This window comes from Oncorhynchus mykiss, chromosome 14, assembly GCF_057628025.1.
Source record: "Oncorhynchus mykiss isolate SJ-2025 chromosome 14, ASM5762802v1, whole genome shotgun sequence".
Lineage (NCBI taxonomy): Eukaryota > Metazoa > Chordata > Actinopteri > Salmoniformes > Salmonidae > Oncorhynchus > Oncorhynchus mykiss.
The window spans coordinates 8,759,261-8,775,824 of record NC_143035.1 but is presented as its reverse complement, the minus strand read 5'-3'; the positions used below and the strand labels follow the sequence as shown (position 1 = coordinate 8,775,824).

Genomic DNA, 16,564 nt, shown 5'->3' with positions numbered 1-16,564 from the left:
CATGACGTCATATATGGATTCCCATATCTTTATGCAACATCGCCATTTTAACTTTTAACCACCTACATTCAGAATTACTGTCTGGGAGGGAGGATTGTTTATGGAGACTACCTAAATTATGTAAACTGGAATAACCATCTGACCCAGTAATAGGTGCATTTACAAACAGATTGGATTCGTTTCGATAAATGGATGCTACTTATCCTTTGTGTAGCATAAGATCAATCAATCAGACAATGTGCATGCAAAAACAGATCTTGAGACAAACAATTCTGAAAATCACCCTGCAATGTTCAACTGACTTAGGTATCCCCCTTGCCCAATAGAGCATGCTGGGATATATTATAATGGTTGGGTGTGGTTTTAAGTGTTACTCTACACAGAGTAAAAATTACACAATCACACAACTCTGGTTATTAACGCCACCACGGAGCGTTAATTTAACTATTTACTAGTTAATTAAACTCCCGAATCAACACTATAAATGTTACACTAAAAAATCCACACTAGTTAACCCTGGCCAATTTTCTGTGTACAATATGTTGGTTCACTCAGACTCCCTTCTACTATTCTACTCTCTGCTCAATGAAAATCCCAGAAAAGAGTCATTTGAAAGTTTATATCTTTGCCATGATTTCTTTCTATGTCAATAATGTACAAAAGCTCTGACAAAGTCCTCGAGGCCGAAACGTAAAGCTTATTAAAGAGCAGTGATACTATCAAGAGCAGTGATACTATCAAGAGCAGTGATACTATCAAGAGCAGTGATACTATCAAGAGCAGTGTGCGGGTTTCTAGTTTTTTTCTAAACTTATTCAGCTGTTACCATGCACCTGCAGCAAAGATAGTGCAGATGTGTGATTGCCTTTTTGAATTTTGAAGTACTGTATATGTAAAATGATTAAAACCTCTTAAATGTAACTACATGTAATATTAAATGTACCAGTCAAAAGTTTGGTCACACCTACTCATTCAAGGGTTTTTCTATATTTTAGAGTAATAGTGAAGACATCAAAACTATAATGTAACACATATGGAATCATGTAGTAACCCAAAAAGTGTTAAGCAAACCAAATATATTTGATATTTTAAATTCTTCAAAGTAGCCACCCTTTGCCCTGATGACGGCTTTGCACACTCTTGGCATTCTCTCAACCAGCTTCATGAGAAATGCTTTTCTAACAGTCTTGAAGGAGTTCCCACATATGCTGAGCACTTGTTGGCTGCTTTTCCTTCACTCTGTGGTCCAACTCATCCCAAACCATCTCAATTGGGTTGAGGTCGGCTGATTGTGGAGGCTGGGTCATCTGATGCAGCAATCGATCACTTTCCTTTTAGGTCAAATAGCCCTTACACAACCTGGAGGTGTGTTGTGTCATTGTCTTGTTGAAAAACAAATGATAGTCCCACTAAGCGCAAACCAGATGGGATGGCGTATTGCAGCAGAATGCTGTGGTAGCCATACTGGTTAAGTGTGCCTTGAATTCTAAAGAAATCACAGACAGTGTCACCAGCGAAGCACCATCACACCTCCTCCTCCATGCTTCACGGTGGGAACTACACATGCAGAGATCATCCATTCACCTACTCTGCGTCTCACAAAGACACGGCGGTTGTTACCAAAAATCTCAAATTGGGACAGATTTCCACCGGTCTAATGTCCATTGTTCTTTTCTTGGTCCAAGCAAGTCTCTTCTTCTTTAGTAGTGGTTTTGGCAATTTGACCATGAAGACCTGATTCACGCAGTCACCTCTGAACAGTTTATGTTGAGATGTCTCTGTTACTTGAACTCTGTGAAGCATTTATTTGGGCTGCAATTTCTGACTGATATATTCTGTATACCATCCCTACCTTGTCACAACACAACTGATTGGCTCAAATGCATTAAGAAGGAAAGAAATTACACAAATGTACTTTTGACAAGGCACACCTGTTAATTGAAATTCATTCCAGGTGACTACCTCATGAAGCTACAGGATTTCACCTTCCTTATAACTGTAAAATACATATTTGTATGTTTAGTGTTGGAGAAAATGTGCATATTTTCTAAAGATCTCTCTTGATCAAAACATCTGTGAACATCACACAGAGCTCTAGCTTGGCTTCCTGAACTTGCCTTTCATCACATATGCATCTTGACCATTTATGACAAAACACAAAGTGTTATTTATTTAAAATCTATTAATTATTTTAGATTAATGGCTATAAGTCGATCTCTGAATGTGCTATAGTGATGAAACCACTCTCTCCTGCTGCACTACAATGTATTGCAGGCGTGTGCTTTGTCAGTGGCTGTGACATAGGGTTCAGCCAGGAGTTGATGGACAGTCGGAAGAACGAATTAAATAGTAGGAGGGACATCCAAGCTACAAGTGGTTTCTGATTTCACATCCTACATAAAACAGGGAACTTTACATCTAAGAGGTTTTTAAGGAATGCCAGATACATGTACAAATATTCCCATGTAGGTACAGTTTAAAACAAACTCCTGATGTTTAAGTTTAAACAATGAAGTAAACACTAACGCTCAGGCACTATTTAAAATAAAGAACAAAATACAATTTAAAAGCTTATTCAGATTCAGAAGGGTTCTAGAATCCTTCTTTCCTTCTGTTACAAAACCACTAACCTAGCGTAGCAGGCGTAAAAGAAACGCCTGAAACTAGATCCCTACATACTGGTCATGAGGAGAACAAAAAAAATGTTGGGGGAGGTTCTCTTCTGCACTGTTCATCCAATCCAGTAAACGTAAAGGAGTTAAGATGGAGTGTCACCTTGTTAAGGTCCAAAAGCGGAAGTCGTGTCACTGGCTCTCTTTCCATTTCCCCTGAAAACTGGAACATCTGGTTGTTGGGGACTCGAGAGAGGCTTCAAAACCCCCTAACTAGCGTTGTTTTCGTGCTGCTCTGCTGTTTGCTGCTACTTCGCTACCAGCCAAACGTTTTGCTTTTGACTTTTAATAGCCGTTTAATCAATCTGTGTAAAAGTTGACCAACATCTTATTTTCATTTTATTTTTTTCACTCAACTTTATCACCCCGGACACTTTATCTGGAAATTGATCTGCAGGACCACCACCAGCTAAAAAAGTTTGCTACAGTGCCTTCAGAAAGTATTCATACCCCTTGACTCTTTTTACATTTTGTGTTACAGCCTCAAATTCAAAATGAATACAAAAAAAAAATAAACCCATTCTCACCAATCAACATACAATACACGATAATGACAAAGTGAAAACATGTTTCTAGAAATGTTTGTCGGTGTATTGAAAATAATTACAGACATCTAATTTACATAAGTATTCACACCCCAGAGTCAATACATGTTAGAATCACCTTTGGCAGCGATTACAGCTGTGAGTCTTTTTGTCTTTCCTATCCTATGGATGGATGTGTCCCAAACTCACTAAAAGTGGCAGTAAAAAAAGCCAAACCTCAACCCGGAAATCTTTTACTATCGGCCTATATGGATTCTCCCATTCCTCTCAAAAACATGAGAAAAGCTGTTGCTCACTGCCTTCTTATAGACAAATAAGGTATACAAAAAGCTCCAGTCTGGTTTTAGACCACATCATAGTACTGAGACCGCGCTCGTGAAGGTGGTAAATGACGTTACAATGGCGTCAGACCAAAGCTCTGCATCTGTTTCCATGCTCCTAAACCTTAGTGGCACTTTTGACACCATCAATCACCACATTCCTTTGGAGATATCAGAAACCCTAATTGGTCTACTCGGACAAGTTCTTGCCTGGTTTAGATCTTATCTGTTGGAAATATATCAGTTTGTCCCTGTGGGTGGTTTGTCCTCTGACAAATCAACGGTAAGTTTCAGTGTTCCTCAAGCTTCCGTCCTATGACCACCATTGTTTTCACTATATATGCTACCTCTTGGTGATGTCATTAGCAAACACAATGTCAACTTTCACTGGTATGCAGACGACACACAGATGCACATTTCAGTAAGACATGGTGAAGCCCCAAAATGATCTAGCCCGGAAGCCTGTGTTTCAGACATAAGGAAGTGGATGTCGGCAAATGTTTTACTTTTGAACTCGGACCAAACGGAAATGCTTGTTCTAGGTCCCAAGAAACAAAGAGATCTGCTGTCGGAAATGACAATGAATCTCGATGGCTGTCTCAAATAAAACTGAAAGACCTTGGCGTTACTATTTTTTCCATCTTAGTAACATCGCAAAAATTCAAAATATTTGTCCAAAAATGATGCAGAAAAGCTCATCCATGCTTTTGTCCTTTCAAGATCAGACTACTGCAATGCTCTAGTCTCCGGCTACCCAGATAATGCACTAAATAAACTTTGGCTAGTTCTAAATACAACTGCCAGAATCTTGACAAGAACCAAAACATTTGATCATATTACTGACTTCCTGTTAAGGCTTAATTTCAAGTTTTTACTGTTAACCTACAAAGCATTACATGGACTTCCTCCTACCCATCTCTCCGATTTGGTACACAAGACGAATTCCTCACTATTGTTCAAATAATTTCCAAGTAAACAGCTGAAGGCAGGGCTTTTTCCTAGAGAGTTCCATTTTTATGGAATGGTCTTCCGATCCATGTGAGAGACGCAGACTCGGTCTCAACCTTTAAGTCTTTACTGAAGACTCAGCTCTTCAGTGGGTCCTATGATTGAGTGTAGTCTGGCCCCCGGGTGCGAAGGTGAACTGCAAGGCACTGGAGTGACGAACCACCCTTGCTGTCTCCCCTCTCTCTGCCTCTGACCCTGTTATGAGGGCTGAGTCATTGGCTTGCTCGCGCTCTCCCATTCCATTCCTAGGAAGGGTGCACCACATCATACCAGGCGTTTTCCCCCGCTATACTATTTGAGTGGGTTGAGTCAGTAACGTGACCTTCCTGTCGGGTTTTGCGCCCCCCTCGGCCTCGTGTTGTGGGGGAGATCTTCGTGGTCTCCTTCATTAGATTGAGAAAACCCAAACTATCCTCTACATCAGCACAAAACACTGCTGGCTCAAATGCCCCCATAGTCAAAATCAATAGGTTAAACAGAACTAATAAATCGACTGACAAAAGTCACAGTTAGCCATTAGCTCACTGCTAACCAACCTATACATGCATGCGTTCCAAGATCCAGAGATATCCATTCATACCAGGCAAATCTAAACCAGCATGCCATGCACAAACGCTACAAACCATAGCCACAGTTAGCCACTAGCTTAGCACTAACACACCCTGATTTACCAAAGCTACGTACCATAGCAACCATTTGCCACTAGCCTAGCGCTAACACTAATACACGTGCCACAGACTCCAAACTGGGTGATGTAATCCTGCAAACAGCACTAACAAAAGCTGCCAAAACAGTCAACACAAAATGTTCCGGCCCATGAGCAAAACAACTAATCAGCCCTACAGTAGCTAACGACTACCAGCTGCAAACAACTGACTACCTTCAGGGTACACCAAACATTTCTGTTGACCAAAAAAACATGAGCTGTCTTGCTAGCTAGCGAACTGAAACTCACATTAGCGCTATTGCGAACCTCACCTATCATGCTAGTTCAACACAAACACTTGCTACAAACATTCTCAAAAAATGCACAACCACATTACTGAACCATACCGCTTCAAAACCACCCGGATTAGAACCACACATGCCAACATTTATTCTGTACAAGCTCCCATAGGTTATGATACCCATAACTATCCTACGGATATTGTTGCACTTGCTTTGTCTAGTGGTCCTAGGCTTAGTTACATGGTCTGTAACTTGAATGAATGTGTGCATTTATAGTGTATTCGAAAGTTTACAGACCCCTTGACTTTTTCCACATTTTGTTACGTTATAGCCTTATTCTAATATTGATTAAATGAATACAAATTCTCACGAATCTACACACCATACCCCAAAATGACAAAACGAAAACAGGTTTTAGACATTTTTGCAACTTTAAAAAAAAGAAAAAAACGAAATACCTTATTTACATAAGTATTCCGACCCTTTGCTATGAGACTCCAAATTGAGTTTAGGTGCATCCTGTTTCAATTGATCATCCTTGAAATGTTTCTACAACTTGATTGGAGTCCATTTGTGGTAAACTCAAGTGATTGGACATGATTTTGAAAGGCACACACCTTTCTATATAAGGTCCCACAGTTGACAGTGCACGTCAGAGCAAAAACCAAGCCATGAGGTCGAAGGAATTGTCTGTAGAGCTCAGAGACAGGATTGTGTTGAGGCACAGATCTGGGGAAGGGTACCAAAAAATGTCTGCAGCATTGAAGGTCCCCAAGAACACAGTGGCTTCCATCATTCTTAAATGAAAGAAGTTCGGAACCACCAAGACTCTTCCTAGTGCTGGCCCCCCGGCCAAACTGAGCAATCGAGGGAGAAGGGCCTTGGTTAGGGAGGTGACCAATGGTCACTCTGACAGAGATGGAAGAACCTTCCAGAAGGACAACCATCTCTGCAGCACTCCATCAATCAGGCCTTTATGGTAGAGTGGCCAAACGGAAGCTATTCCTCAGTAAAAGGTACATGACAGCCCACTTGGAGTTTGCCAAAGGGCACTTAAGAAACAAGATTCTCTGGTCTGATGAAACCAAGATCTTTGGCCTGAATGCCAAGCGTCACATCTGGAGGAAACCTGGCACCATCCCTACAGTGAAGCATGTTGGTGGCAGCATAATGCTGTGGGGATGTTTTTCAGCAGCAGGGACTGGGAGACTAGTCAGGATTGAGGGAAAGATGAACGGAGCCAAGTACAGAGAGATCCTTAATGAAAACCTTCTCCCAAGTGCTCAAGACCTCAGACTGGGGCGAAGGTTCACCTTCCAACAGGACAACGACCCTAAGCACAAAGGCAAGACAGGAGTGGCTTTGGGACAGGTCTCTGAATGTCCTTGAGTGGCCCAGCCAGAGCCCGGACTTGAACCTGATCGAACATCTCTGGAGAGACCTGAAAATAGATGTGCAGCGACGCTCCCCATCCAACCTGACAGAGCTTGAGAGGATCTGCAGAGAAGAATGGGAGAAACTCCCCAAATACAGGTGTGCTAAGCGTGTAGCCTCATACCTAAGAAGAGTTGAGGCTGTAATCACTGCCAAAGGTGCTTCAACGAAGTAGTGAGCAAAGGGTCAGAATACTTATGCAATTGTGATAACATTTGTACAAACATAAAAAAAATCAGTTTTTGCTTTGTCATTATGGGGTTTTGTGTGTAGATTCATGAGGGATACAAAAAAATATCCATTTTAAAACAAGGCTGTAATGCAACAAAATGTGGAAAACGTGAGAAACCAGCGTTTGAGGACCTTGCTAAATGCTCATGTGCCCAGGGAGACAGCAACCTTACCTTTGTCCAAGGCCAGCTCTGTCTCACTTGACCTCTTGGTTAGCCAGTCCAAGCGGATTATTATTTGTTCAGCTGCAAACTGGGACACTGACTGAGATCACCTTAATTGGCAAAACCTAATGTGCTTATCAGCCAGGCTCAACACCTGGAAAAGGTTTGCTGCTGCCCCCTGGGGGAATAGAGTGTGGAAGTGTAACCTGGATAGTGGGTTTGTCTATATCCTAACACCTCCCCCCCCATATCATAACACTTGCAAAGAATCATCAAAGAACCCTTTCTTTCGAAAAACCATTCTTAGGATGAAAACGGCTCTTGGTAAAATCCTACCCCTCCGCAAAGAACCCTTTTTCTAAGAGTGTACTGTGTGTGTGGACTCTGGAGTTAGGCCTCAGCGCCCCTTTCGCGACACCATGCAAACTCCCCTGCTGCACAACAACAGCTGCTATCAAGCTACAGAGATAACCAGACTCAGGTTTCCTAAGCTTGTTTTGTACCTCCCCTTTTCAACCTGATGAATATCTCTCCCCTGGCACACCACCAAGTCTCCTGACAGAGTTGAGACAAGCTGAGGCATTTAGGCTCAAAGTATAGGTCCAATGATACTCAGTAATGTGAGAAGAGATCTGAGTGAATGTCAGGGTGGTAACAGTTTACCCAGCTAGCGCATAAGGTTCTGAGAATCATATGTTTCTTAGAGCCTGGTGAGAGTGTGGTTGCCCTATGGTTATTTTGCATCCAACCTTCCCATAATATTTCCTAAAGATTTCCTCATCTGCCGAGTGCCACAGCGGTATAAGGCACTGCGTCGCAGTGCTTGAGGCATCACTGCAGACCTGGGTTCGATCCCAGGCTGTGTCACAGGGGATTTTCTTGCCCCATCACGCTCTAGCAACTCCGCGCACCTGCAAGCTGACCTCGGTCGCCAGCTGGATGGTGTTTCCTCCAACAAATTTGTGCGTCTGGCATCCGGGTTAAGCGAGCGGTGTGTCAAGAAGCAGTGCGGCTTGGCAAGGTCGTGTTTCGGACTTGACCTTTGCCTCTCCCGAGTCCGTAGGGGAGTTGCAGTGATGGGACAAAACTGTAACTTCCAGTTGGGGAGAAAAAAAGGGGTAAAAGTATAACAATTATTTTTTTAAAAGTTTTCCCATGGTTCTATTTAAAGTCATGTTCAGAGAATGTTAAGAAACAACATTTTTCTGTGGGAATTTCAGTACTTCAGCATAACATTTTCTACAGGTTTTCTTATGGTTCTATTTAAAGTCATGTTCTGAGAACATTAAGAAAACTTTCCATAAAAAAACACAAGAAAACATTAGTAACAATCAAAGAATGTTCTATGAATGTTATTTAAAAACATATACGTTCCTTTCTCAGCGTCAACAAAACTCTCTCTATCCTCTGTCTTGTTAAGTGTGTTCAGGTGCTTGTTTCCTTTGAAATAGGGTCTGTTTGAATCGACTAAAATGAACAGCTTTTAATGAGTAAAAAAAAAAAACATGGCATCCTTGTGGCGCAGTGGACTAAGTCCATGGATAGAAAGCAGAGAGATTCAAATCTCACTGATTCCATACTGCAATAAAAAATAAATGTGTTTGCATGATTAATGCCTAAGCAAATTAATGTATATCTGTGCTTGGAGTTAAAAACAGTTTATCTAAGCTAGCAGTGTAGTTAAAAGTTTTATTGAAACGTTCTCAGAATGTTATTTACAACCTAGAATTTCCATTCTCAGAATGTTAATCAGACCAACCAGGAAAACTTTCAGGGAACCATAGAAACATTTTCTCAGAACCTCCCTGCGACCAAAAAAATGTACATTCCCGGAACAGGCAAATTTTTCACCTCTGTTCTTGAACGTTTAGAAAACGTTCAGTTTTAACGGTCACGAAACATATGGCTTCTTTCCCAGAACCAATGGGAAACCAAAAACGTATGTTCCTACAACTTCCAAGGAACTAAATGTGCTAGTTAGGTAGGTCCCAGGTTGATGTTTTCTGAAGACAACTGTGTGTCTTGGACTTTAATACCCTCACAAGAACACACCTACTGGTTTTACCACCCAGATATAATCCTCTACCATCTCTTCCCTCGATGCCCTATTACCCAGGTCCCCTGTGGGCCCTCCAAGGCAACCAACCCAGAGAATTGTAGGCTATAACCATTTGACTACCAGAGCACCCATGACCATAAAACCATACAACCATTCCTATGCCATATCCAAACCCGACACCCATGCAATTATGTTTGAAGACTGTTGATCCACTATTATATTGACTGAATCTTCTGCATTTATCTCATATGACCCACAGCCTGTTGCAGGCCCGCGAGCCCACCTGCCAAGCGTTTGATTGACAGCTGAATAGATCCTGTGTGCACTGAGCCGATGCTCGGAGGGCATCTTGTTTCTCTCGGTCTGCGCGTGCTACGTGATAGCTGGGGTCCTATTCCGTGTCTGAGCGGCCATGCAGCCTCCTCTGCCAAGCAATAAGCGCTGCCCTGAAGCGCGAAGGGGACGAAAGGAAATTACAGGATGCTATCAGCAATTGAGTTCAATTGGGGTTGAATGAACATCATGTAAACCTGAATGGATTTAAACCAAGGAGTGGTTATTTATTTGGCTCCAACATCCTCCAGTTTTCTTCTGGATTTATTCATCCAAAATGCGGAAGATGGTTCCAGTTGTGTGCTTTGCGACGATGTTGCTCCAGGGTAAGTCAGTGGCACTTGTGCGTTACTTTAGACATTTTTTGGAAAGCTTTAGGAGTTTAGGCTATGGAAATCTAAAGATTATATTTCTATACATGTATCTCTCGTTTTATATACTATTACCGGGCTATTTTTTTCTGACCTAGATCGACATTTTTGCTTTTATAGTTCACAACATAAAGTATTTTTATAAATCCAAGTGCGCTCATTTTACACATTGGATTGTTCGCAGAGGTGGAAAAAGTATTCAATTGTCATACTTGAGTAAAAGTACAAAGTAAAAGTAAATGCTACACATCAAATTCCTTATATTTAGCAAACCAGACGGTACAATTTCTTTTTTTTATAACTTTTTTTTGACAGCCATGGGCACACTCCAACACTCAGACATAATTTACAAAGGAAGCATTTATGTTTAGTGAGTCCACCAGATCAGAGGCAGTAGGGAGGACCAGGGACATTCTCCTGATAAATGTGTGATTTGGACCTTTTTCCTTTACTGCTAAGCAATTCAAATTGTAACTAGAACTTTTGGGTGCCAGGGAAAATGTATGGAGTTAAAAGTACATCATTTTCTTTAGGAATGTAGTGAAGTAAAAGTAAAAGTAGTCCAAAATAAATAATATTAAAGTAAAGTACAGATACTCCAAAATCTACTTAAGTAGTACTTTAAAGTATTTTTTACTTAAGTACTTTACACCACCGATTGTTCGGCATGCCCCTTGGGCACTTCGACCCATGAGTCACACAATCTCCAGACCATACTCTATCCAAACACGGTAATCCTTTAATTGGTGCTCAGGTGGATTAAATGGGGTAGCTGTGGAGGGGGGCTTGAACCAGCATTCCATGGGGCCAATATCATGCCACCTGTGCCATTAAGGCTTTGACCCCTCAGAGTCTACACCTATAAAGGGAGACTGCAACAAATAACTATATTCTATATTCTCCTATCGCAGTGGCTCACTCGGCTCAGGGCCGGTACGCTCAACAGCTGCTCACCGACCTGATGGAGAACTACTCAAACGCCCTGCGGCCGGTGGAGGACACAGACAAAGCCCTGAACGTCACCCTGCAGATCACTCTCTCCCAGATCAAAGACATGGTGAGTCTCAGAGATGACTGACTGTGTCTCGACGATGAGCAGAGCACCACTGGCAATCTATGACTGGCTTCTCTCTCGATGAGGCTTTGACAAAATGTCATCCTTGATCAAATACTTTCAAATATATCAAATATATTGTAGAGAGAGAGAGATTGTGTACTTTTGATCATAAAGCATTGTGAGAGAAAGGCATCAATTGCCAGTGCTGCTCTGTTCATTGGTAAGACAGTCTAGTCTGCATATAGCATAAAGTCAGTCATCTCTGTGACTCACCTGGTCTTTTACCCAAGCATGAAAGGCATATGCACTGAATCTTTAACATGCACCCGGGCAGGGCAGACCGGTCCGCCAAGATGCCCTCACTGTATTGGTTACCCAGTTGATTGTGTTGGTTCCTCTGTTGATGTGCACGAGAATCAGAAACACCCAGAATTTGCCTTGGTGAGAAGGTGCTGCCAGCAACAGACAATAATTCAACCGAATGCAGACACCAGTCCAGATGGACGTCATACAGAATATACAATACCGGAACAGGGACCATAAACCAAAACTCTGGAGCATAGGCTGATTACAGTGGCAATACACCATTTACAGAGGGGATCTATCTACATAAGCAGGGGGAGGGATGTCGCCATGTTGAATAGATAGTGTTGTGCAGAGGTGCACATCGTGCAATTGCAATTGAGTGCAGATTAGTATTAGAGGTCGCTGATGACAAGGTGCAGTGGTCAGCTAGGAGGTCTGAGAGACGTCAGACCTCCTACTGTACCGGCCTACAGTTACTCAGCCGTCTCCTGTTTCAGTCCAGCGGAGGGTCAACCTCCCCTTCTGCGTGTCTGTGTGTCTGACTAAGTAACTAAGTGCATCTTGTCCGGTGCACTCTGAAGAGAGACGAGACATCTGTCCTACGGCCTTCATCCTCGTCTCTGTGATGATGTCATCCTGCCACTTGGAAACGCACACAGACCCATTACGCGTGTGTGACCTGTGTGTTCGTGTGTGTGTATCCGAGTGTGTGTATAATGAAGGTTCCTTTACTCTCCTTGGTTCCCTGCTTTGGTTGAGCAGTGCATCAGGTTCTGGCAGTGATACTTCCTAAACTGGGTCTGGATTTCACTGTGTCTGACAGCTAGTCTGAGACTTTAGTGGGTTATTGAGTGACAGAGAGAGAGAGAGAGGAAGAGTGAGAGAAATAGAGAGAGCGAGGAAGAGTGAGAGAAATATATATATATATATAGTGAGAGAGAGAGAGAGAGGGAGCGGGAGAGAGAGATACACATGTACAGTAGCATATTGCCCTTACCTGTGTGTGTGTCCACATGCCTTGTGTGTGTGTGGGTGCGTGTGTGCGCATCTGCGGGATCTGTGTGTGTGTGTGCGCATCTGCGGCATCTGTGTGTGTGTCTGTGTGTGTGTGTGTGTGCATCTGCGGGATCTGTGTGTGTGTGTGCGCATCTGTGGCATCTGTGTGTGTGTGTGTGTGTGTGTGTGAACCTGCATCTGTATGTTTATTACTGTGCCTATGTATGCAGGATGAGAGGAACCAGGTATTGATAGCGTACCTGTGGATCCGTCAGACGTGGCACGATGCCTACCTGAGGTGGAACAAGGAGGACTACGATGGCCTGGAGGTCATACGGATCCCCAGCAGCCTGGTGTGGAGGCCTGACCTCGTCCTCTATAACAAGTACGCCCGTACGTCACACAGATATATACAGCCACTGTACCATGATATCGGAATGACTTATTCTATCTACAAACAACCTCCCTTATTCACAATAATTATTGGTCCATGAATTGGTCATGTATTAATGCAAAGTATATAGAGGAAGATGGTCCCATATACAGTAGAAGGATGTTATACTATAGTAATGACATGGTAAGGCGGCAGGTGGCCTAGTGGTTGAGCGCGTTGGGCCTGTAACCGAAAGGTGTCTGGTTCGAATCACCGAGCTGACTAGGTGAACGATCTGTCGATGTGCACTTGAAAAAGCCACTTAACCCTAATTGCTCCTGTAAATCACTGACTAAAATGTCATGTTGTGTTATTACAGTGTACAGGTACTAGTTTCCCTGTTCTTTCTCAGGGCGGATGATGACTTCTCAGGGCCGCTAGACACGAACGTGGTGCTGCGCTATAATGGGGAGATTACATGGGATGCTCCGGCCATCACCAAGAGCTCCTGTGTGGTGGACGTGTCCTACTTTCCCTTCGACAGCCAGGAGTGCAACCTCACCTTCGGCTCCTGGACATACAACGGCAACCAGGTATACAGGATGGGCATACATCCACAGATGATATATATATATATATCTTTTTTTACATTTATTGAACCTTTATTTGGCTAGGCAAGTCATTTAAGAACAAATTCTTATTTACAATGACGGCCTACACCGGCCTAACCCGGACGGCACTGGGCCAATTGTGCACCGCCCTTGTCCTACTGCTTCAGACTGCCCTGCCACAGACAGGCAGACACACACATTCCTCGGTGTGTGGAGATATCATTCTACCATTATCGATGCAGACAAACTCATTGTGTGTGTGTGTGTGTGTGTGCGCATTACACATGTCCTGCTAAAACACTGCTATTACGGTCCCATTATATTTCACCCTCTATTCCTATGTCTCTTCCCAGGTTGACATAGCCATGGGCATGGACAGCGGGGACCTGTCTGATTTCGTGGAGAACGTTGAATGGGAATGCCACGGCATGCCGGCCACCAAGAACGTCATTATGTACGGCTGCTGCTCCGACCCCTACCCTGACATCACCTACACCGTCCTGCTCCAGCGCCGCTCCTCCTTCTACATCTTTAACCTTCTCCTGCCTTGCTTCCTCATCTCCTTCCTGGCTCCGCTGGGCTTCTACCTGCCGGCTGACTCTGGGGAGAAGGTGTCCTTGGGGGTCACCGTGTTGCTGGCCCTGACTGTCTTCCAGCTCATGGTGGCCGAGAGTATGCCGCCGTCTGAGAGTGTGCCACTTATTGGTGAGAGTGTACGCATTTTCTCTCTCTCCCCCGCCTCCGCATCTCTTAGTCTTTCTCTAACTCTCTCACCCGCACACGCACCGCAAATCTCACACACACGCTACGTCTCATACACGCATGCATCTCATAAGCACATGCTGTACATGTGCATGAACTCATTTTTCCCTCTCCTGTATGTCACAGGAAAGTACTACATCGCTACCATGACGATGATCACAGCCTCCACGGCTCTCACCATCTTTATCATGAACATCCACTTCTGTGGGGCCGAGGCCAAACCCGTCCCCCACTGGGCCAAAGTCCTCATCATCGACTACATGTCCAAGATCTTCTTTGTCTACGAGGTGGGAGAGAACTGTGCCACTGCCACCTCTTCCTCCTCCTCCTCCTCTTCCTCATCACATTTTGGCCAGGACGATGTCCACCAACCCAACTTCAGCAGCCACCGCCAGGCCAATGGGAAGCCGGGGGGCAACAGCGGGCGAGAGAACCAGTACCGCCACAAAAACCCCAGACCCCAGACTCCTGGACCTCAACGTCACCCCAAGCCCCGACACCAACACCACATCACCAGAGACGAGAAGAACCATCTCTCCAGCTCCAAATACGAGGGCTTTGAGTCCAACAGGAACCTCCCCCTGGGGGACTGCTGCAAGGAGGCTCCTCCCTGCTGTCCGGAGGATGAAAAGACAGCCGTGGTCGCTGCTGCGGTGGCCTCAGTAACCTTTGGCCCCTGTGTGTTCTGTAGTCACGGCAGCAGCTTACCCGGGGTGGACTCCAAGCTGGTGCGGAACGTGGAGTACATTGCCAACTGCTTCCGGGAGCAGAGGGCCACCTGCGCCAAGGGGGCGGAGTGGAAGAGGGTTGCCAAGGTGATGGACAGGTTCTTCATGTGGATCTTTTTCATTATGGTCTTCCTCATGAGCATTCTGATCATCGGCAAGGCACCATGACAACGCTGGCTACCCACGTGTTGTTATTGGAGACTGTTCTGCGCACGGTTTCCCAAAAGCATCTTAAGGCTAAGTTCTTTGTTAGAACCATATGATCCTATGGTTCTAAGATAAACTATGGTTCTAAGATAAACTTAGCCTGGTGCTTTTGGGAAACCAGGCCCTGTTCTTTTGTTCATCAAGAGAGCATGTTCATGTATATTGTGTGTGTATGTCTTATGTCTTACTGATGAAACTAAAGAAGGTGCAAAGAGAGATGGCTATTTTGATAGATATCTATGTTATTTCCTCATTCGACAAAATACATGGAACTGCATTGTGGAGGAAAAACTATATTGCACTCATGATCAATGTCCTGATTATCATAAGCATGATCAGTTACTGAAGTTTGTCAATTCATTTCACTCTTTCTTTTCATCTCTGTGCAGAAAATACGTTATATTAAAAAAAAAACATAGCAAATACTGTGTATAAGTAAACTCAAATATCACTACAAGTGTATACTATACTGTGTGTGAATGAACAGCACACTCCATACACCCTCCCCATACTAATATCGCCACATGTCCCCACTAAATAACAACATTAGAACTATCACGTATCACTCACCAGTCTGAAATCAGACTCCAGGGGCTTCAGCGACAAATGACCCGCTCCGGATCCACACGGCCGGAATCATTTTTCACTTCAAAATCATCCAGTGAATAGTTAATGACTGCTTTGTTTCCAAACAGGCACTGTAAAGATGTAAGGTAATATGGAACATAAATTATGCAACACAATGAGTTTGCCCCCTCCCAACAACACATACCAACATCCAGGTGTGTGTGTGTGTGTGTATATACTGTATGTTTCTGTGTGTTGGCAGGAAGTGGTTGGGAGGGGGGGGGGGGGGGGGTTACTTTGGACTCGTCTGCACACCTCATAGAAGTAATCAACCACTCAAAGGACAAAGTATTTGACTAGAGTGCCCCCCTTATTTGTCCCTATGGATCCTTGTACAGTTTTGAGTTTTTATTTGCAGAATTGTCGCTACTACCTTGTATGTCCAGCAGAGGGCAGACATCTCTCACCAATTATCCTCTTGAACGGCACAGAAAATAGGTGACAGTGAATTTGAAATCAGATGTCATTACAACAGCCACCTTTAATACTTTACACATCCATAATAAAAAGCGAATGTTGATTGTAAAATAAAGATATGATCATTACATTTCATTTCATTTTGAGTGAATATAGAGTGGAGGATTATGGACGCATAACCAACCAGTGTTAAGGAAACTAGTTCATCATCATAACTGATACTAAACCTGTCTCTTGAACCTATCCTCTGACATTAATGAGAACCTGAGTTCACTCAGACAAGGAAGCCTGAGCAGTCATCATCCTCTTCAGGGAAGTGATTGTCATGCTGAGTCTGAGAGTGAAATCTCTCACATTTGCATACTGGGGAAGCCTGTCTCTGGTCCTATTAGTGT

At 43.6% G+C, this 16,564-nt stretch overlaps 1 protein-coding gene across 1 annotated transcript; it reads left to right on the top strand.

The window, feature by feature from the left end:
* Positions 1 to 9,828: 9,828 nt before the first annotated feature.
* On the top strand, positions 9,829 to 15,211 carry chrna9 (cholinergic receptor nicotinic alpha 9 subunit). The gene is given in 6 exon segments (NM_001124519.1): positions 9,829 to 10,040; positions 10,997 to 11,142; positions 12,675 to 12,829; positions 13,230 to 13,410; positions 13,782 to 14,133; positions 14,317 to 15,211. Coding segments are annotated over 6 exon segments (1,653 nt in total). The 5' UTR covers positions 9,829 to 9,991; the 3' UTR covers positions 15,087 to 15,211.
* The last annotated feature ends 1,353 nt before the right edge of the window (positions 15,212 to 16,564 follow it).